Here is a 24,056-nt window from a genome sequence, read left to right as displayed (position 1 = left end):
TTTTAGAATTCTGTAACACAATCAGTAATAAAAAAGGATAATACTAGATTCGTTACTGAACAGGAGACACAGGAATCTCTGTGTTCAGGTTTCTTCTAAGTTACTAAACATTCTAGATATTCTTTTAAAAATAATATTGAAGAGATATTTCAAAATGACTTTACAGCTGCAATGAATATTATGTCCCAAGATGGAACTAATCATAAAATACTGTAAAGCAGCTCTAGGGTATCAATTCTCTGTTAGTGTGTAATTAAACACTACACGTACTTAAGTAAATATACTGGCTGGCTGCAGAATACAGAAAAATCTGTAAAACTAAAATAATTTCCTCCTCTAACAGACATAGAAGGTAAACTGTAAGACAACTTGTATTTGAGAGGCAATGCTTTCTGTACTAAACATTAAGGTGGGAAAATGAACAATGAGAGAAAGGGATTGCTCCAACCAAAAAGTTCCAGCAGCGTCTTGAATTCCCATCTCCACCTGTGACACCAGGATTTCCTTTCTTGCGCTTTCGCCCTGTGAATCCTCTAACCTGGACAGAACAATTCTTTTTTTTAAGATTTTATTTATTTGATAGAGAGAGAGAGAGAGAGACAGCGAGAGAGGGACCAGAAGCAGAGGGGATAGGAGAGGGAGAAGCAGGCCTCCCGCTGAGCAGGGAGCCCGATGTGGGGCTCGATCCCAGAAGTCTGGGATCATGACCTGAGCTAAAGGCAGACGCTTATTAACGACTGAGCCACCCAGGCGCCCCTGACAGAACAATTCTTAAATGGGAGCGGGAACGTTATCCAGGGCAGGGATGTCCTGAGAAGGGGGAAAGTATGTGTCACTTTCCGACCATACCCTACAGAAACGCCTAGGGAACTCTGGACACAGCAAATGGATGTGTATTTGGGAAAAGAAATGTTTCTTATTCTCTCTTCTTCCTCGGCTCACTCTTTACTGTCAAACAGCAACTTCAGTGCACCTCTATTTTGCAACGGAGACATCAGGAGGAGGGGAACACACCAAAAGCCTGTCCATTTACGTATTCATTCAAAAAATACTTGAGTGCCTTCTATGCATGTTAGACTGACTGAAAGGAGCTGGAGACGGAAATGAATCATGATCTGTCCTTGCTTCCTCAGGAGCTTAACAGAGGGAAGTGTGAGTGGCACCTGACTCGGCTCTGGTTTGGGGATCAGAGCCTTGCCTGGGTCTCAAAGGACAAAGATGGGGTGGCTGGCTACAGCAGGGCAAAGGGCACACATCCATCCGCTCAGGAGGAAGGGGTACAAGGCACACTCTTCTTCCCAGCAGCCACATCTGCTGTGCTCTGACCGGAGGGAAGGGGCTGGAAGCGCAGCAAGAGACGAAGCCGGCAGGAGGGACGGCAGAGCCAGAACGTGCTGCCACGTGGGAGGAGAACAGAGCGTTAAAGGTGAGCCGCTGGAGGCTTCTGAAACGTATCCAGCACAGGATGGGTTGTAAAGGGAAGGACTTCGCACGGACGTGGTGCCCAGGTGACAAACGCTGTCCCCCTCCCAGCCCTGCAGTTGTAGTTAACGCGTGGGAGGCTGCTCAGCTCCGACCGAATATTCACAGGACAGATCTGCCTTTCAGGAGAACCGTTTGTTCGGGCGGCACTGTGGAGACCACTACTGGTTCAAAGTGATAATGAAACAGAATCGGGGCCCCGGAAAAAGGAGGTGAGGGAATGGACAGTGTGGAGGGGAAAAGAGGCCTAATGAGTGGCCAAGTTTTCACTACTGCTCAGCCTCAACATGAATAAAGCTCAAACAAGCACGTCTTGGCATTCTTAACGTCTACTCTAAGCATCAGACATATCTTATTCAAGTGTGAGTACAAAAATGCATTTCACATCCATGGTTTTTACAGCAATACACCTTTTAAAAATGCATTAAGTCAAGAATATTTTACATATTTACCCATGCTTCTGTTAGATACAAGGGATTCTTGTATCTTCCCTCAACTTCAGCAAACTGAGCTGTTAGCACATATTTGATAGCAGTATCTGTTTAAAATGTACAGGACGGTATTTCCTTCCATGAACAGATGAGAAATTAACTACACAGGTACCAACTGTGCCCACAGTGCATATTAAAACAATACAAGGCTCCTGAAACCCGGCCGTGCAGATAAGAGCCCTGGGCAACACTCGATTGGAATGGGTTCACAGCAAAGTGCTTCCCAGTTGAGCCTACCTTCCACTTCGGAAAAGGAAAGAGCAGAAAGGTCGGCCTCCACAACTGCCAGGTCATTTTAATTAAAGTATTTGTACATAGTAACTTTTCCAGTGGGAAAGAAGTTACCTGCAGGACAGTCAAGGATACATTTTGGGACCGCTCTCAATGAAGAAAGCAGAAAAGTGCAGAGTAATCCTATAAATCCATGAACTGTAATGAAGAGTTCCTTGATTCCCTGCAGGATTCTGCAAATCCTTCATTGCAGGCCCTGCAGAGAAATTGTACTTTTCAGCTGTCTCTATTGAATGTGTAATGGAGTGATGATATTTTAATTCAAATCAAAAGATGAGTTATAAAAACCCTGGTCAAACCAACTATGACTGGCCATGTTAGTAAGTTAATTCCTTTAGAGAGAATACTCAATTACACTTTGCCTTTTTTTTTTTTTTTTTGGTTTTATAATACTAATTATAATATAAAAGAAACCAAAAAAGGTATGATTTTAACTTAAAGAAATTGGGACCATAATAAAGACACACAGAAATGAAGCCTAGAGTGAAATGGAGTCTGCTCATTTGTTGAAATAACTTCGGGTTCCTATCAAAATCTAGAAGCAATCAAGACTGTTCCTGACTTCCGAGCATGCCCCATGGAACTCTTATGTTTTCAGTCTTTATGTTCCGTCCTTTCCAGTTGTGAGGATGAAAAGATAAAAAGACAAGGACATGAAAAAGGACAAAGCAAGGACAGATATGTGAAATGTGATAGAGCAGATATAGTACCGGACTGGGATTTAGGAAAACCGGGAACTATTCCTAACTCTGTCCCTCTGTGGCCAGAGGCAAATTATTACACATCTATAAAAGATTAAGAATTTCTAAGATCCTTTCCCAATATAAAACTACACGATCTGACAACTGCCAACACTATGTACTTATGACTCATCCCCAAAGCTTAATGCCCAGAAAATTTTAAATTAAGACTATTTCTGGGTTTAAAAAAAAAATCCCTAAGGAATCTCAGAGAATACCTCTTCTCACATAACTAACAGAGAACTCCAAAATAAATGTTTATCATGCAAATAAATTACATTAGGAAGATTTCCATGTTATGATGAACTTTGTGTGATTCATAGGCATGTTTCCTATGTCTTAGGTTTCTATGAATTACCTAATAGAAATAAAATACAAACATTCCAGAAAGGTGATTATCCAAGTCTGTAATTCTCTCATTCCCAAGGCAAACACATGGCAATAATTTGGAAAGTTAAAGCACAAAAACAACTATATTTGACATGTTTCTTCTGTCTTGGGGTAAGTAAAACTGAATTTCATTTTAAAGAATTCCCTTACATTTTTTTCAGTTTTTAAACATTTTTCCTTAAGAAACTTGAGTACCTCCCAGCTGGCCAAATTCAAGATTCTCTGTATCTAATTTCCATTACTAACTTGGCCCATTAAACTTCTGCTCCCCTATCTCATCTCTTATTATCTCATTTTTTTTTCTGTAAAAAATGAGAGATGCTTACTAGATAACGCTTTTTAAGACTTTCTCCCTTCCCCAAATACATTTTAAAGTACATACCTCCAAGTGATACCAAACGTTGGTCTAGGAGAAGGATATGGCCATATATCCAAGGCAGGTTTTGCATTGTAATTAAAATAAGGGACTTCTCGAATTCCTCCTTTTCTGGCCAACTTTTTTAAGTCATCATTAGGCAAAACAAATATGCTCTTCTTGCTGCTCTTGGTGATAAACTTTCTATAGGATGGCAGAGCTGTACCTGAACGAGTCTTCTTGGGTCTCGAGAATTTCATGAGTTTCACTTTGTCTCTCGTGGAATACTCTTTGCTCACCGTCATAGAGGTCACCAGAGTGCCCCCTGCAGTGGTCAGTGAGTCTGTCACTGTTGTGGTGACCACAGTCTTACTCTGCTCCTTCACGGAGATGATGTCCACACTGCTGCCCGTGGAGGGTGTGGAAAGCTTTGTTACAGTTGTAGTGGTGGTTTTAACAGTGGATTTGGCACAATTTTCTGTGGAAGAGACCACAGTCTGCTTATCACCTTTTGCTACTTTGATTACGGTTTTTGATTCTGTGGCCACTGTGGATGTCATGGTGGTGACTTCTGTGATGACTGTTTTTCTCTTGGACTCTCCATTGACATTTTCATCTTTGTGGGCAGGCAGACCATTTTCATCAACAAAATCATTACTGAGGTTAGATTCCTCTCCAGAAGTAACAGGTGAGGGAGTAACTTTCTTAACTTCTGAGGTTTCAACTTCCATATCTTCTACCTGATTCCCTGAACTGCTTTCTGGACAAGACAGTGAAGGCATGGTAGTGTGTGCACTCTCACACTCTTTGGTTGATGGCAGGGTCTCCAGGCCATCTTGGTAGTCGCCTTCATCATCTGAAGATCTCCGTAAACATGATCTTGTTTCCAAGTTGTTTTTTTCATTGAAATCTTCCATGATGACATCACCATTCATGAATGGCTTTACAGTAGATTCTTTAGCAGTCAAAGGCTTAATATCATTTTCAGGAATTATTTTATTTATATTATTAAGCTTTGGTTCAATGTCACCACTTACTACTTTACTCTCAGAGATTTCTTTCAAGCATTCCCCTTTTAAATATGTTTTGGGTTTATTATCTTTTCCGTTTATTTGAAAGGTACTTGCTTTCTGTCCTTTCTTTTCAGACTCTCGATTTTCATTATTCTTTTTGTCAGCGCTACTTTTTAGACTGACTTGATCAATACATTTATTAACAGTTCTCTCCTCTAATTTCTGTTCTTGATTTGGCTTTCTACCATTTGCTTCAGTTACCTTACCCTGTGGTCTTTTATCATAGTTTCCAGGGGGCTTATCTGGAACAAACTCCCGTTTCAATGGCTCCAAGCCTTCAATACCTTGTTCTTGAGTTATGAACTGCTCAGAAAGACTTTCATTGCTATTCTGAACAATCATATCTTCTTCACTGCTGTCCTGAATAGACATAGTATCAGAACTATTTTCCAAAGTGCTGTTATATTCAGAGACACATCCTAGTTTTCCTTCAAAGTCCACTGCTTTTGACAGAGATGAGAGATCTTTATCATCAGTACTTTTAGGTACTGATGGAAGTGACGGGCTCTGGGAAGGAGAAACAATGGTGCCATTATCCTCCTGTATGAGTGGCTTTTTATTTTTATAGATCAAAGTACCAATTTCATCTGTGCAGGCTAGTTTGGAGTCACCAATGAGAAAGTCACTTCCTCTTGTTTTAATCTTACTAGGTTCCTGGCCTTGACTCGTAGGTTCAGAGAGATTCTCATCTATGTCATTTCCAACAGAATTTTGTTTCTGACAGTTTGTGTCTGGGCTCTGAATGGAGACATCATCTAACATTTGATCTTTTGGATAAAGTCTCTCTGTTGTATGATCAGGATCACCGATTTCAAGAACCGAGGAATCACTCTGGGAGCATCCCCGAATCACATCTTCAGATTTACCGTTACTTGCATTAGGGCTTTGTTCTTGTCTAAGTGAGTCACTTTGACACCCTTCTTTTGCTTTGATTGCTACTGGTGACTCAGAAAGGCTTTTCAAAGAACTTGCAGAGGTCTTTCCTATACCCTTATTTCCACCCTCCAACTTCATTTTCTCGAGGCGCTGTTTTTCTTCCAGTGTAAACTGTTTAATTCTCCTTTCAAGAAGTCCATCTAGTTTGGATGATTTAATTTTCTTTTTATAACTAGTCCTTAAATGGAAGCCCTCACTGACATTGACCACATCTACTTGAGAACCTTCGTGACAGTTTATACGTGGCTCTGTTTTCACATCATCATCTATCTCCATTGGTTCTTCCTTAAAGGGTTTCTCATTATCAGAATCTAAAATTTCTTGTACATCTGTGAAACAAAGACATTTATGTAAGTGTAACTTTTAGTATCCGATGTGGAATTTGCATTATTTTTATTTTAAAAGCTAGCAGTGTTTTTTATTTTCACTCAAGGGCTTCAATATAAATTAAACTTTATAAAAGGTTTAAAAACATCTAGTAAATATTTAAATACTCTGATTCTTAGTATCTGAAATTGGAATGTCACAGTGAAAAATTACTTAGCATGTGACAGTTACCCCATACACCATACCTTCATGAAGATTTTGTTTAGAATGTTTTGTGGTCATAAAATATCTTAGGGCTCATACATTACCTAGCTTATCTAGTTTTTAAAAAATGACTTTTCACAAAAGACAACGTAGTTCCTCAGAAGGCTGGACCCAGTAATTCCACTACTAGGTGTTTACCCAAGAGGGATGAAAGCATATATCCACATAAGAACTTGTACATAAATGTCCTTATCAGTATTTGTAACAGCCAAAAAGTAGAAACCCAAATGTCCACAACTGATGACTGGATAAACAAAATGTGACACAACCAAAAAATGGACTGTTATTTGGAACTAAAAATGACAAAATGCTGACACATGCTACAACATGGGCGAACCTTGAAAACATTACACCAAGTCAAAGAAACCAGTCCCAAAGGACTACATATTACATGATTTCATTTATATGAAATGTCCAAAACAGGGCAAATTCATAGAGACAGAAAGTAGACCAGCAGGCTAAGGGGGATTTAGGGAGGACTGGAGACTAACTGCTAATGAGTATGAGGTTTCCTTTTGGGGTGATGAGAATGTTCTAAAACTGATAATGATGATAGTTGAACAGCTCTGTGAAATACTAAAAACCACTGAACTGTACATTTTAAATGGGTGAGTTATAAAGCACATGAGTTATGACTCAATAAAGCTGCTATCAAAGAAAGACAAGGCAGTACCTCTTCTGCTGTGTGAGTCTGATCCAGTGCAATCTTATCACACCCAGGCTGCCCTCCACACCGGATACTCTCCTTACCTTGGTCCTTCTTCTCAGTAATCTTGGAAACGTCCATTTCACTTTGGTCTGCTCCTTTGGCAGCATCGGAATCTTTTACCTCGCCTTTCTCAGAATCAGGCTCTGTTTTTATTTTTTTTGGACTCCGAGGACTTTTTCTTCTATCTGATTCATCCATATTTTCATCCACATTATTTTTGGCTAAAAAGAATTGAGTGTGTATATGTGTGTGTGTATATATATATATATGTATATATATACATATATATATATATAATTATGGGTATTCTGAATATTAGCGATTTAATAAATCTAGTTTAGTGGAAATTATCAAGTAATTTCCAGCATTTATACCATTTTTTAATTAAAAAAACAAACCACAAAAGTTGAAGATAGTCTATACTTTCCTAATATGTTCAGCTGACTGAAAGCATAAAAGGAATGAGTGCATTTTAGAAGTTCTTTGGAATCCTTCACATGAGACTATCTCAACTGTTCAATGACTCCACTAAGTCTACATCAGTGTTTCTAACATACTTCGTGTTAAAGAATCACATTAGAAGGATAAATACTTAAGTATTTTTCACCCAGAGTCCACGGATAGACTTCAAGGCTATCCAAGAGCCAGTGAAATTAATTACGGAAGTTTGTTTACATATTCCCCCCCACCCGATAGGGAATCAGCATTTATCACAGAATAAAAGAGACTTCAGAGAAATAACCAAATGCAATGCTTGGCCTTGTCTGAAGCTAATTTACTGCCAACAGTAAAATGGTGTCTCTGGCACAACTGGGGTAATTGGAATAGGAACCGAGACTCTCAAGATGGATGTGTTAAATACTGTTAGTTCGTTGAACGGGTAATGTCATGATGGTTATGGAATGTCTACTCTAATTAGAGCTATATATGGAACTGGTAAATAGCATGATTTCTAGAATTTGCTCTAAATACATGGGAAAAAAGAACTCCAGGAAAAAAAGAAGATAACTAACAGGAGAGTGACAGAAATTGAATGATAGTTGCAGGGGAGTTCATTTTTCTCTTCTTTTTACTCTCATGTAGTTATAAATTTTCCATAAGGGAAAAAAAACAAAAAAACAAAAACAAACACAAGCCCACGATACGGAATTATTGTCCAGATAAATTTTCTTGGGCCTTAACAGGCATTTTCTACCTTTTATTTTCTTCTTTACTTGATCCCAAATATCCCAAGGACTTCTCAACATATACCTACTTCTTATTTAAATAAATGATTCCTTCCAGAAAGATTTGGCTGAGGGAAGGGAAAAGAGTGGAAAATACAAACTCAGTATCTGTCAAGACAGTAGGATACTGGTGAAAGAAGAAAAAAAATCAGAGAAAATAGTGACAGGATGCGTCTGGACCCCCAGGTACCACAGGACAAAAACTAAGCTGATACTCTCCTTACTCAATGCTTCTTTAAGTTATTTCAGAATAGCTGTGCAATATGTTTTCGATGATTTCAAGTTGCTCAAAGAGAGCTTTACATGATGGCAATAGCCCATTTAAAAGCTTTAAGAATCCAGATACTTAGACAATTGTAAAATATTTGCAATTTCCTCTCCATTAAAGGTCTTCTTGACATATAGACTACTAATTAAGATCCTGTTAATCCCTGCACATCAATACCTTTATTGACACTTATAAACTAATATGCAAAACAAATGCATCCAGTCTGAGTTAGAATGGAGGTTAGAGATAAGGGACACACACAGTCAGCAGTCAAACAAGTTGAACACCTAGTCTTCTGATGCTAAGTCAAGGTCCCTGAACTGCATTTCTCTCTGGTTTTCTCCGACACATTCTGTGCTTCTATCATATAATTCAGACTAGATTAGCCATTCTTATAGGGACCAGTAATTCTGAGATAATAAATTGGTGGTTACTAAGGCCTTCACTGTAATTCCTACTCCGTAGTTAAATTAAGCTAACAATGTGCACTGTGCAGTTCTACCACCTAAGAGGAAAGGCATAAAAGATGCTGGAAGACCAATTTGGTACCTGACTGGATAAAAGCCCAGCACTTGGACAACAGAAACTGTACACTAAGGAAAGTGGTTATAAGATAAACCTACAAAAGTGTAAATGTTTTCCTTATTGATAATCTGGATTTTACTACACAAGACAAACTAGGTCAGGCACAACTGAACAAAAATTCTCTGTAATTCTCAGTGCTATCTGGGTAACTGGAGCAACAAAATGGCAATAAAAAAGTTAACAATCTTTTAGAATTTATTATAAAGGACACTCAACTTGAATATAATCAGATCAAAATAGAATTTAATGTTGAATAGTTCTATTTGGCAAACAAATACTCATTGAGCATCTACTGTGTGCAAGATACACAAGAGTCTACACAAATTGCAGTGAGCCTTATGAAATACATATTTTTTCTGTTAAAGGGTAATCCAAAATGATAACTTTACCACATTAACAGTTTCAAATATCTAGCCAGTCCAGGATTCACCAGATACATTCACAAGAAGTCAAATTAGTTAGCTACGTATGCACACAGCAGTGACCATAGCACAGGTTTCATAGGAGAGAACACATCATCACACCACAGACGAACAAATTATACCGCAGAGTGAGAACTGCTTTTGAAAACTGCTCAGGTAACAAAAGAGAGATGGCAATGTAGCATGCAAAGAGGACAGTGGGAGCGAGGAGACATGGATTCTGGTCAGGGCTCTGTCCTCTGTATCTATGTGAACTGTATGTAACGTCACATCTTCAGGAAATAATCTGCTTATGGAATGTGAGATTCAAAATAGATGGTCTCTTAACAGGGCAGTTCCCCTCTAGAGTTCTGTGATTCTGAATACCAAAGTTGTTAGTGAATAACACAAATGGAGTTAATACCTCCCTCATTTACGTGGAGGGGGTCACAGAAGTCTCTATCGCTTCCTTCCTGGCTTTGTCAGGTGCTGTCACATTGAGGCTACCAGACAGGTGGTTCCTTAGGAAGTAAGGCAATACTGAATTTAAGATTTCAGAAAAACAAATAAGTGGCTCAGGCCTTTTCTCTTTCTCTTTTTTAAGTAAGTTCTATTCTATCATCTTTAATTGAAATCATAGATATGCAAATCCCAAGAATAAAACCAATTTAAAGTATTTTAGGGAGCGCCTGGGTGGCTCAGTGGGTGAAGCCTCTACCTTCAGCTCAGGTCATGATCTCAGGGTCCTGGGATCGAGCCCCACATCGGGCTCTCTGCTCAGCAGGAAGCCTGCTTCCTTCCCCCTCTCTCTCTGCCTGCCTCTCTGCCTACTTGTGATCTCTCTCTGTCAAATAAATAAATAAATAACATCTTTAAAAAAATATTTTAGAGTTTATTATTAATAAACTACATTGGCAGTTCTGTATGTTCTATTAAAAATTCCAGAAAAAGCACTTTTATCCAAAATATGTACAATGTTCTACAAATTTATAAGAAATAGTACAAAATCAGAAACTATAACAGAGAAAAAAATAACTTCAATTACTTACTTCCTTCTAATGACTTTCTGTAATTCACATTAGTATTGCCTGGCAATTTAGGAACAAACCTATAAACATGAGTTTTACTAATCCAGCTCCAACCACCATATCCTGTTACTCTGTATTCCTCTCCTTTTTGTTTCCAAACCTGGTACAAATGAAAACATTCTGATTAAATGAGAATGAGAATGCTTATAAAGGACATTTGCTTTTATCTATTTTCACCAAACAAGATCAACAGTCAGGCAAGTAAGTTTACCAATGAATTTTATTTTCAAAAGGAATCAAAAATTTATGAAAAAACTGATGACAACTGACCCCTGAACAACATGCAGTCAAAAATCCACATATAACTTTTGATTCCCCCAAAACTGAACTACCGATAGCCTCCCGTTGACCAAAGTCTTACCAAGAACATAAACGGCTAATTAACACATATTCTGTTGTTATGCGTATTACATACTGAATTCTTTACAACAGAGTAAGCTAGAGAGAAGAAAATGTCATTAAGAAAATCATAAGGCAGGGGGCACCTGGGTGGTACAGTCTCTTACTTTTGGTTCAGGTCATGATCTCAGGGTTATGAGATCAAGCCCTGTGATGGACTCCATGCTCAGAGTGGAGTCGGCTTAAGACTCTCTCTGCCCCTCCATCCCTACCCTTTCTCTAAAATAAATAAAATCTTTAAAGAAAGAAGAGAAAAATCAGAAGAAAAATACACTTACAGCACTATACCATATTTACCAGAAAAAAAATCTGTGTATAAGTGGACCCATACAGTTCAAACCCATGTTTTCCCAAAGTCAATTGTATCCCTAATATGAAAAATGTAACACACTTTTACAGTTTTCTAACAATTTCAACAGATTAGTCTAACAGCCCACCTATATTCTAATAAGATAAATTTATGCTTATAAAATTGCCAGAAAGATTTACTTCGTTCCAACTAGATTAAATAAAAGATTGTGTCAAAAGTAAAACACAATTTAGATATTCAAAGTTGTAGAATACAAGTCTCAGAAATGGCTAAACCTATTCTAAAAGACTATTAGAAAAATTACCTGATGTTTAACTGGAAATGTGTATTTTACCCATGTGGCTTGCTGCATCGTTTCTTCCTCTTCCTGTTTTTTCTCTTTTTTCTTGACTTTCTCCTTTTCTTCTCTTTCAATTGATGTCATCCTGTGTAATCTAAGAGTATATGAACAGAAAGATGATGTGCATTTAACTTTGAAAAATAAATTAAAAAGACAAAAATATAGTACTGCAAATAAGGAAGACAGAACTGAAGGATGGTTAGCTATAGTCCCATGACCTAAACAACTCCAACTCACAAAAATAGATAGATATATAATTCCATAACAGGAAAAATCAAACAGTAGAAAGAAGCAAAAACATCCCATCCTTCCCATATGGGTCCCTATAAGAAATACACTCACTTATGGCTTATTCCTGAAACTATTCATATACACACCAACATCATATTTACACAAAGGGGACACTACATTACAATCACAACCACACAGCTTTTAATCAACGATTAACTGCACTAGGAGATCTTTTCATACCGGAAGATACAGATCATTTTAAAGAATTAAATAATATACCCCACTGCATGGACATACTATAATTTATTGAACCAGTCCCCTGTTAAAGAATACATTATTTCCTTCCCACCAAAAAGACCAACAAATCCAAAACCTTTTATTTTAACAACCAATATTTCTAATTCTATCTAGCACTGGGGGGTTTTAAAGCCATCACGGGGCCCACTAATATAGAATTCAGGCTTTTTACATCCATAGAGAAAAAGGCCCACAAGTCTCCTGCTTTTGGGTGAGGGGAAGGGCTGGAGAAGAAGGACCCACACTGATTCGTGTCAGTCATTAAACACAGGGCATAGGCCACACTCAATTTTAAGGATGGAAAATGGCTATCATTGCACCTAGCAGTAGGCAAACAGGTGGGCCTGTGGTGAGGCTCTACATTAAGATGATTCGACTGGATTCTTGTGAATGAGAGTATTTCCTAGAAACAAGGACACTGACCAAAACCCAGGAAGAGAAGAGTCTGTCTCTAGGAGCTGCAGTGGTAGAAAAACTGCTTTATCACACCCTATCCAGATATAGCCAATCTTGCATGCATAGCTATGTGAAAAAAACCAACAACAACAAACAAACAAAAAACAACAAGAGATCTTTTGTCAACTTGGGGGAGGCAGTGGTGCTGGAAAGATGTGCAAGGGAATTTAATTCTTTTTATCTCTATCCTCCCACTAAAAACTCCTTATTTATCTCCATTTTCAAGAAAGCTTTGTGTATCTGTGAATATAGGACCCACAATCTAGCTTACCTCAGGCCAAGAGAGCTCATGCCTACTGGCTGCAGAGCCACTAGTAGAGCAAAGGACCTTCATTCTCTCACAACTGATGGGAGGAGGGGAAAGGAAGTGGATTCTCACCAGGGACTTAATACCAACCACCACGAATTTGCCACTACTCTTGGAACCAGGGAGTGGGGCAAACTCTGTAGGTACAGCTTGGTGGATGACCTGACAGTCTCAGCCAGCTCGAGAAAGGAAAGAGAGACGGAGCCAGGATCAAGTAGTATTTCTGAACACAGTTTTTGTGGGCCACGCTTTAAAACCCTCTGAAAGTTCAGGTCTGACACAGCAACTGAGCCATCTTCGCTGGCAGTGGCCGGGAACAGAGCACTGTGTGGGGAGACCACTGAAGCCCTGACACTCTGGGAGCTCACAGCTGGGCTGGGCGCTCGCACACTTAGTGTTCACATGGGAACCAGAAATATTTCCGTCATCAGATACAAAGGCTTCACTTTGCTGGGATGCCAGGCCGGTGAGTTAGTACGGTAGCTAATCTGTGATGTTCGCTACTCCAGAGTAAATTCTGGTGTTCTCACCGCCACCAAGATAATCCTTAGGTTTTGGCAGCAACAAAGCTCAGCTCCCATTTGCTTGGGAGGAAATCTTGGCTACTGCGGGCAGCCTCCAGGCCCCAGGAAGGAGGGCCGATCAGGCTGGTACTGTGCAGCTTCTAGCTGCTGCTCTACACCAGCAGGCGCACTGGGTGGCATGTGTTCCTTCCACACCTCCACGGTTCAACCGAGAGCGTGACCAGGAGTAGGGACCACGCGTCAACTCCACTCCTAATATCCACATGGTGCCCAGGGTCTTGTGCTTGTTTTGCTGTTATAAACAAAGCTATAAGAAAAAATGTTTTGTGTCTATCTTGGTAAACTTGGAGAGCACCTCCAGTGTCCCCCAGTGGTGGGGTAGCTAGGTCCAAAGGTTCTTGCACTTAAAATGCTGACAAGTAAAGCCACAAAGTTCTTCAGAATTGGACACTTCCCACAGCCATCAATTAAAAAGCCACCCTGCCTTCCCACACCTTCACTCAAGTTAGTACCAAACTTCTAAATTATTAGCCCAACTGAGAGGTAAGAAATTATAGGCCACTGTTTTGATTTACATTTCCTTAATTATGAGAAAAGTAAACATTTCTTTTTTATGTCCACTGGCCTTTCATATTTATTTTTCTGTAAAATGCCTGTTCAAATCCTTTGTCTTGTCTGTACTGGACTATTAGTCCTTTTCATTTATAAAAGATCTTTGTCAATTAAGGTAACTTCCCATTTGTGGTGCAAATATTTTTCCTCAGTTTGTCATCTGTCTTTTGAGTTTGATTATAATATTATTTTTCCACTCAGAATTTTAAATACATATATCCACTCTTTTCCTCTATGGCATCTGGGTTTTACATCTGTTTAAAAAGAAAGCATCACAACAAAAACACAATTAATCCATGGTTTCTTAGTGAAGCTTTTTAATTTTTTTTTTCTTTAAATCTTATTGATCTGAATGTTTTTGCTGAGGCAGGGATCTAGGTAATATTTTCTCCAAAGTATGTCCTCTTTCCTCCTCTTACATGCAATGCTGTCACTGCTAGATGCTCACATGTGTTTAGGTCTATTTCTGGGTTCTTTCTTCTATCCTGCTACCATAAATCTTATTTTTTATTGTAGCTTCAAAAATGTTCTAGTATCTATTCCCTTTCTTTCTCATATCCACTTCCCTTTTCTTGCAATTAATTTTTCTATCTGAAATGTTAGTATCATTTTGATCAAGCCTGTCTGCCTCCCAAGGAGGGAAAATCCTACACATAATGCAAATGAATATGAATTTTGACAGATGAAATTAAAATAATTATCATAATGGATGGTTTTCAAAAATGTAGTATACATATCTAAACACATGATGCATCTTTACCTTTTCATTTTTTTTTTAAAGACTTTATTTATTTATTTATTTATTTATTTGAGAGCGCGTAAGTGAGAGAGCAGAACCAGGGGGAACAGCAAAGGTACTGGGAGAAGCAGACTCCCTGCCGAGCAGAGAACCCACATGGGGGTCGATCCCAGGACCCTGGGAACATGACCTGAGCTGAAGGCAGACGCTCAACTGACTGAGCCACCCAGGTGTCCCTCTTCACCCTTTCATTTACTGAGTATCCTTTCTATCTTTAGTAAAGTTTTGATGATTTCTTTACATGGTCCTAAATATTTCTTGTTAAATTTATTCCTGGTTATTTGAGAGTTTTTTGTTGTTATGGGCACCTTTTCTTTCATTATAAATTTTTTTAAAATATATAAGATGTAACCAGGTTAAGAAAGAGAACTTTGTATCACTAACCAAATACATCAGAAGCTCGAATGTCCCACTCCCAGGCTGTCATTATCCTGACTTTTGGGTTATCGTCTCCATGTTTTTCTTTATAGTTTTATCACCATGTGTATATCCCAAACAGTATAAAGTTTGGCCTTTCAGAATTTAGTAACAAGAATAAACCTGGCTGCATGAGCAAAAGAGCGATACTGTTACCATTAAAAGACGGTTCCCAGGGGAAAAAAAAAATTTGTCACTGGGTTACATTAGCCTCTTCTGGTGGAATCTGAGGGTAAGGGTCTGAATGAGGCCACAAGACTCTGGGCTCACCATAGTCACGGCCATCCGGCAGGACCACGTGGAAGCAGGGACACTGCACAGATACGATCCAAAATGGATGGCGATGGAATTCCTGCTCCTGTGCCTTCCACTGATTCTCTGGGGAGACTTGTGAAAATTCTCCCTTTTCCCCCCTGACTTGGGCTTCTTGCGTAGGTTACTATTTGTCCACGGGTATTATTGCTTCCAGAGTTTTACTGCTGCTGTATTTTCTGTTGTTCCCCACTTCTCTGTGGCGTTATGCTTTAAAAAAAATCCCCTTGCCATAGTTTTCAGGGAGTTATGCAGGGAACACAATTAAATGTATTTAGACGATTTGTTATTTTAACTCCGAACTCCCACGGTATATTCCACGTGGTTCCTGTTACACAGAATGTATTGCTCAGGAGACGGGGTGGACTAGTTGGTTAAGCAACTGACCACGGCTCTGGTCACCCTGGGACGGAGCCGCACACTCAGTTCCCTGCTCAGCACGGAGTCTGCTTCTCCCTCTCTCTCTCTGCCCCCAACTCTTGCACACGTGCATGTTCTCTCTCTCAAATAAAAAAAATAAAATCTTTATTTAGTTTTCAGATTGTTTCTGGTAGTTTTTCTATTTTCTTGGGATTTCTAAGCATCTAATTAGGTCAACTGCATAAAATAATTATGCCTTATCTGCCAACATGTCCATACATACACATACACACACACGTGTGTGTGTGTTTTATTTCTCTTGACAAACTACATTAGGTATCACTTTAAAGAAAAGTTAAAAGACAGCACTGATAGGGAGCATTTTTGTTTTGTTCCACTTGAATGTTAATGGGAACGTATCAAGAAAGCATGATGGACCAATTTGGAATACATCTTTATGGGGAGAAAAAAAAGACCATTCTCTTTCCGTATTTAATACGATTTTTTTAATTAAAATTAATTAATGGACTTAGACCTTCTAGGTATCTAATGAGATAAAGTTTGTGCTCTTTGGCTTCTTAAAACACCATGATATTAATAATATCCTAAAAGTGGACAAGTCTTCCATGTCTAGGGAAAGTCAATTTAGCCATGGTTTATAATTTAAAAAAAATTTACTCCTGAATATATCTGCTAATGTTTTAAAAGTACCTGAATGCACATCTACTTGCCATTATTAACCAACGATAAACATTAATAAAGGAGACAAGGCCATGATTTTCTAGTTATCTTTTGTCCACTTCTATATATCAAGTTTTAGAACAGTGTTATACTAACGAATAACAATCTGCAAGATTTCCTTCTTTTTCCATTTTACAGAAAAGTTTGAAAAGAATTATCTATTACCTGAAATCTGAAGAACTTCCTTTATGAAGTCATCTGGTCCTGCCCACCTCCTTATGATAGGTACAGTGATATCCTTTAAACAGAACCAGAAATCCTTTTCCTGCTTGAGAAGAGAGCCTGGCCTATGCCCTACTGTCCAGTAACTGAGAAGGGGGTGGGGGACCCTCTCCCAATCCTTCTACCCAAAACTAGAAGCCCAATGGGCCCTTCCTCTATGGATGTAGGAAGCCTGAATACTATGTTAGCGGACTCTCTAAAGGTTTAAAATTCCTAGTGCCAGCGAGACCAAATCAGAAATACTGATGGGCATAGCCCCTTTTCTATTTTTGATGATTATTTGTGTATTCCCCATTATTTTTTCATTCCTGATAATCTCATCAGAGGTTTATAAATTATAATGGGATCTAAGGTATGTTCTCTATTTCATTAAATATTAAATATTTCCAGTCTTCAGGGTGACTCCTTGAGATGTGTGCCTAGCTAATTAATCCGCACTTCTTTTCTAATGTAAGCACTGAAGACTACCAATGTCCCCCTGGGTACTCTTTAGTGGCAGCCTACAAATTTCAGTATTATGTAGGAGTCTCGTGAACATTCAATTCAAAGTGTTTTCTAGTCTCCATTACGATTTTTCTATGAACACTTTTTTTTTAAAAGATTTTATTTATTTATTTGACAGAGACACACGGTGAGATAGGGAACACAAGTAGGGGGAGTGGGAGAGGGAGAAGCAGGCTTTCTGCCGAGTAGGGAGCCCGATGCCGGGCTCGATCCCAGAACCCTGAGATTATGACCTGGGCTGAAGGCAGACACTTAATGACTGAGCCACCCACGCAGCCCCGAACATTTGTTATTTATTTATAAGTGTATTTCTTAGGTTTCAAGCATATAGCTCTTACATTTCTTTAAACTTTTACCACAGATGTCTATCCACAAACAGTATTTTTAACATACTAGAATATATGCTTTTAAACTTAAATAAACAGACTCATATACTACATGTATTTTTAAGAAAAGAACTGTTTTTACTCTATTGTACATTTATGAGATTCAATCTCGTTCACACTTGCTCTAGTTTCACAGCTGTGTAACAGCCCATTATAGAATCACACCATAACTTAAATGTGCCTAATTATGGACAGTTAGGGATTGTTACCAAATTTCACCATTATAAAATACTGTAAGAAACATCTTGGGGTGCCTTGGTGGCTCAGTCAGTTAAGCAGCTGACTCTTGATCTCAGCTTAGGTCTTGATCTCAGGGTTCTGAGTTCAAGCCCTGCACTGGGCTCCACAATGGGAATGGGACCTACTTAAAAAAAAAAAAAAAAACAAAACAAAAAACTACATGTCTTCTCATGTACACATGTAAGGTCTCTTTAAGATACTGAGTTAGGAGCAGAACTGCATTTTCAACTTTTGTTTTTACCAAATGATTCTTTAACATGGTTGCAGCAACCATTTCACTCCTTGTTCTATCAGCAGTGTGTCAGAATTCTCTTTCTATTATGTGACACATTTGCCTAAATTTTTAAAATTTTTAACAATCCGATGGGTGTGAAATAGTAGTCCCTAGTTTTAATGTGCATTTACCTCACCTTACTGGGAAATTTTCATGTTTTTGGCTATTTGTGTCTCCTGTGTATTATATTTGTATCTTTGGTCTTTTCTCCTACTAAATGGTTTGATTTTTTTCTTACTGAACTGTAGAAGTTCTTGAATATATTGTGAATACTAACACTCTTTTGATTATAGTATGATAAAAAAAAATCTTTAAGCAGTCTATGACTTGATCTTTTAGGATGACACATTATTATAAAATTCAAACAGAAAACAATCCACCATTCACTGATCTATTTGTCATAAAACTAAATATTTAAAGAAAGGGTGTAACAAAACACAAACTTAAAAATTATGGTTATCTCTCAGGGGAGGCAAGGTAATGTGAATGGATAGTAGATCCAATAATGATAACGTTCTTATTTTTTAAACTGGTTGATGAATTCACAGGTCTTATTTTACTATGACCCATTCTTGCTTCATACTACAATCTTATGTATGTATCACAATATTAAACATGAAGAAGTAAAGTCACTTGTACTAACTGCAGACACACAGACACATATATGCACACTCATTCTTATCTGATAGATAACAGCTTATAAACAAAGAAATAATGCCACACTTTGGTATGTTCTGAAACATAATGAATCAGGAAGGAAAGAAAAGAATCAAGAGTAGGAGAAAAGAACGAAGTATGGGAGGATGTAGAGGGAGAAGAAAAAAATACAGGAAGGAGAGGCAAGAGGAAAAGGGAAATGGGACAGAAAGAAGGAAGGAAGTGGAGGAAATAGGATGAGAGGAAAGGAGGGAACTTTCTTCATTCCAAAAACATAATCTCGTTATTTTCTTCCTGGGAGTTCTGCTTTTCACATTTAGAATTCACTCTACCTGGAACGGACTACTGGGTCCAATTTTCCCCATATAGATAACTCAAATTGTGTCATCAGGCCTGCTACTGAAGAGTTTATCCTTTTTAAAATGCTACTCTATCATCTATTACATGTCTATACATGGGCTGGTCTCTTCCTGGACGGCTTATTCTGTACCACTGGTCTATTTATCTTTGCATCTGTACCACAGTATTATTACAGCTACTGAGTCAGTTTTGTTATGTAGTAGGACAAGTCTTTCTATCCTGTCCTTTTTTTTTTAAGATTTTATTTGTCAGAAAGATAGAGAGAGAGAGATAGAGATAAAGCACAAGCAAGGGGAGTGGCAGGCAACGGGAGAAGCAGACTTCCCTTCAAGCAGGAAGGCTGATGTGGGACTCAATCCCAGGACCCTGGGATCATGACCTGAGCCGAAGGCAGACGCTTAACTGACTGAGCCACCCTGGCATCCCTCTACCCTGTTCTTTAGATGTAAACCCTACTATGGCCCTTTTTCATATAAAATTTTTTTAAATCATCTTGTCAAATTCTGCAGAAAACCCAATGATAATTACTAATGCTACTGGAATTAATTTATGTAGTAACATGAGAAAAATTAACACTCTTAGGACACTGAACATTCCTAAACATGAACATGAGATATATTTCTATTTACTGAGGCATTCTCCCACACCTAATGTTGTTTTTCAACAAAGACTTTATAATTGTCTCAAAAAAAATCTTAGCTTACTACTATTTTTAAAATGTTGTGTAACCATTATTTAGAAGGCTTTCAAAGCTTCACTGTTTACTATCATAATAAACTATCATTTAATGAATGAAGTAGCTGGCTGAATTTGTAAACAGTTCTTAGGGTCAAGTTTTAGAATTCTGTCACCGGGAAGTTTTTTTGGTTTTGTTTTGTTTTTTAAGATTTTATTTATTTATTTGACACAGAGAGAGAGAGAGATCACGAGTAGGCAGAGAAGCAGGCAGAGAGAGAAGCAGGGGAGCAGGCTCCCTGACGAGCAGAGAGCCCGATGCAGGGCTCGATCCCAGGACCCTGAGATCATGACCTGAGCCAAAGGCAGAGGCTTAACCCACTGAGCCACCCAGGCGCCCCTGTCACTGGGAAGTTTTTGAGCACAGTACTGACAGAAGTTAGAGCCCTATTATTAATCTCTAATTTTTCTGAATCTCAGTCTTTAATTTTTTAAAAATTCAGAGCATTCTATTTTACTTCATCATATTAAAAGAGACTTCTTTAATCTATATCACCAGACATGTCATACTAATACAATTCATGGTATAATTTTTTAACTCTTAACGAACACATTTAGAAGGCTAGTCATAATGACAAACCAGGAAGAAAAAAAACAAACTAGATTTAAAAAAGAAAAGGTGAATTGTGTCTTCCATTGGAATGTTTAAAATTGAGAAATGGGGCGCCCATGTGGCTCAGTTGGCTGAGCAACTGCTTTCCAGTCAGGTCATGGTTCCGGGTCCCTGCTCCACCGGGAGTCTGCTTCTCCCTCTGACCTTCTCCCCTTTCATGCTCTCTCCCACTGTCTCTCTCTCAAATAAATAAATAAAATCTTTTTAAAAAATTGAGAAATGAATTTATAAAAGGTATGATTTAGTTACTTTAAGTTATATTTGAGTATTAGAGTTTATTTACCAACATTTAGCTAAGCTTCAGTTCTCGAAGTACTGATCTCTGTCACCAGAGACGTGGCTGCTTGGTCCACCAACATTAGGTTCAAGATTATCACTGACATGTTTGGCATGTCTGGAGGTAAATGCAAGAAGGAGCAACAGAAACCCAGAGAGTATTGCTTCACAATTGCCTCTGACTCTCTCCTTGCTCTACATTGATAAAAGAGATCAGTAAGAAATAGAATAGAGGTATGCCAGCCATTCAGCTCTCCTCTCCTAGCATGAACTGTGTAGCACCTGAACTTAACCCTCCTTTCTTAATCCTAGGAAGAATTAAGTCCATTCCGCTTATGGAAGCCTCTACTGGTAGCAGCAATTACATTCAAAACAGGAGGTAGGAAAGAGAGAAAACAAAGTATCTGTAAGATTTACATAAGGAGAACACACACACCAAAAAAACCTGAGAGGAATCCTTAGCAGATGAAAATTTAGCAGGTGTAAATTACTTTTCTTTTTAAAAAACTTTTCATTATAAAATAAAACACAGATGTGGGAAGCAACACAAAATATATTTATATTAACAAAATAACAGTGTCATACCTTCAGAATGGGCTCCGTAGAGGGGCAGGGAAGGTAAAATGATTCTTTTCACTTTGAATAGTAATTTACACTTTTTACCATAAGCTTCTATTAGTTTTTACAGTAACAACTTTTTAAAGACTAAATAAAGTTAAACAAATCCATTAGAATCAAGAAGTAGATTCAAGTCACAAAATTTATCAATTTTTTTTAACTGTTTGCTGAAGTCACACAACTCTGGGTCTCCTCAGGAGCTGAATGATGTTTCAACATTCAAATCTAAGTAAATCAGATCCCTACCACAGTAACCACAACATTTTAGAATATTCAAAAAATGTGAGTACTCTTTCTATTCAAGAAAATGCTTTTTACTTTAATAGGAAATATCTATTCATGTTACATCTCGTAGAGAAGGAAAAAAAAGCCAGAAGAGTTTAATGTGATACATAATATGGCCTCTTAAATACATTGACTTTCATTATTAACAGGCTAATAATATTCCAAAAGGGAGGACAATACAGCATTTATGAGGCTCAGAACTCACTTACCTGGTGTGTCCTAAAGATTCTCGCCATATTGGTAGCATCACAACAGGTTTGACTGCACACTCCAAAATCGCTAAAGCCAGGGCAAATTCTCTGGGTTTGCTACACATCTGAACTGCTTTGATCCAATTTGCCCTATATTTCAGAAGGAGGGAAAAAAAAAGTTACTTCACTTGTTGGTCTTAAATTAAAAGCACAAGAGCTATCATTTCTGTCTCCATCTCATAGGGTGAACGTTTCTAGGCTAAGCAGGTTGGAATATATTGCTACTGGGTTCCTACCTCACAGAGTCAGGTTTTTTTCTCTTATTTATTCATCTTTTGGGGTGCAAAATGGTGCTTTTATTAAAGCACGGGGACAGGACCCATGAATCATAGATTTTCAACACTAGAGGAATCCCAGAGATTAATTCGTCTTCCAACTCCTTAAACCTTCTACAGTGTTCTGGAACTTTGACTAGCCTCCTCCTGACTCCAGGGATGAAGACTCTGCTTTCCAAATGCTAATGCTGGCTTAGTAACTTAGAAGTATCCTCACATCCCTAATGTCCTCAGTGTTTTGCTAACTAAGGTGACTTCGTTCAATTCATCGGTAATGAGTTTCAAGTGAGCATCTGCAATAATCATTTCATAAATATTTAGTATATTCACAGCAATAAAAGAACCTAAGTTTCCTTTACCTGTGTGAAGCCCAATTTGGATGAAGAAAGGATGAAGGGATATTGTTTTCTAGTTGGGTGATAGTCAGTCTCAGAGTAGATATGGTAAGAACTTTGGACCCATGGACAGAACCATTCCATTTGAACTCTCCTGCTGGAGTCAGACAAAATTTATGTGCAAGATGTCTTCTCTTATCATGATCTTCTCTGTGCTGGTGCTTATTCAAAGCAAATGAATTGGTGGAGTACTGATTGTGGTAGACACGATACTTCCCTTCTTGACCCAACTTAAAATAATTGTTGATATTTCCTTTCATGACCACTTCCTTTTTGGTGCTCAACCGTGAAATTTCTCCTTGAGAGTTAACTACCAGTACCTGCTCAAGAAAATAAAAAGACTCATTATTCATATCAAATATGTAAACCTGATTTTTCAATAAATAAACCTGATCTTTCAATAATCTGTAATTTATCATTCCAAATAAAGTTCAGGTATATCTTACGACTAAACTTTTGAAATCTGTAAGTGAAGTTAAAACTGTTTATAATTAAACAACCAAGATTTTCCCATAAAAAGACCCTCTACCAAGTGCCTATTATATATCAGACATTATGAAGTACTTTTGTGTATCTCAAATATCGACACAAAACCACATGTGTACATCATTCACCAGTCATTACTTCAAGCTTATAATATAAAGGTAGGGAAAAAAGAAGGCATTACATATACTATTCCCCAAAAAAATATATTCCTAAAAATATCTTTTTTTCTGCTCCTTTTATCATTCCAGCTTTAGCATGAGAGTCCATGGATACTTTAAAAGCATGTTTTCAAACAGCTGATCCCAATCCTTTTGTAAACCATGAGATCAACAGTGGATCTTTTTCAACTTAACAACAACAAAAACAAAATATAACATAATCAACTAGAAGAGAAAATATTAGAGCGCTTCCCACATGGTAAGGCAAAATACTATTTCAGGAAACTTCTGAATGTGTGTACTGGGTTGCTATGAAAAATATCATACAAAAACCAGCTTAGAAGCTATTGCTTTCAAGAAATTCCTAAGAGGGGCACCTGGATGGCTCAGTGGGTTAAAACCTCTGCCTTCGGCTCAGGTCATGATCTCAGGGTCCTGGGATCATGCCCCGCATCTGGCTCTCTGCTCAGCAATGAGCCTGCTTCCTCCTCTCTCTCTGCCTGCTTCTCTGCCTACTTGTGATCTCTTGTCAAATAAATAAATAAAATCTTAACAAAAAAAAAAAAAAAAAAAAATTCCTAAGATGTTTA

General features: G+C 38.1%; 1 protein-coding gene across 1 annotated transcript in view; it reads right to left on the bottom strand.

The window, feature by feature from the left end:
• Positions 1-24,056, bottom strand: part of BPTF (bromodomain PHD finger transcription factor) — a 156,291-nt gene that overhangs the window by 45,523 nt on the left and 86,712 nt on the right. The window contains 6 exon segments of the mRNA XM_032870811.1: positions 3,777-6,087; positions 7,100-7,279; positions 10,588-10,726; positions 11,640-11,769; positions 22,111-22,242; positions 22,787-23,142. Of these exon segments, the coding sequence (XP_032726702.1) occupies positions 3,777-6,087; positions 7,100-7,279; positions 10,588-10,726; positions 11,640-11,769; positions 22,111-22,242; positions 22,787-23,142 (3,248 nt within the window).

This window comes from Lontra canadensis, unplaced genomic scaffold, assembly GCF_010015895.1.
Source record: "Lontra canadensis isolate GAN:19392208 unplaced genomic scaffold, GSC_riverotter_1.0 scaffold41, whole genome shotgun sequence".
NCBI classification, from domain to species: Eukaryota; Metazoa; Chordata; class Mammalia; order Carnivora; family Mustelidae; genus Lontra; species Lontra canadensis.
The sequence above is the reverse complement of the archived record's forward strand: the minus strand, read 5'-3'. Positions and strand labels throughout refer to the sequence as shown.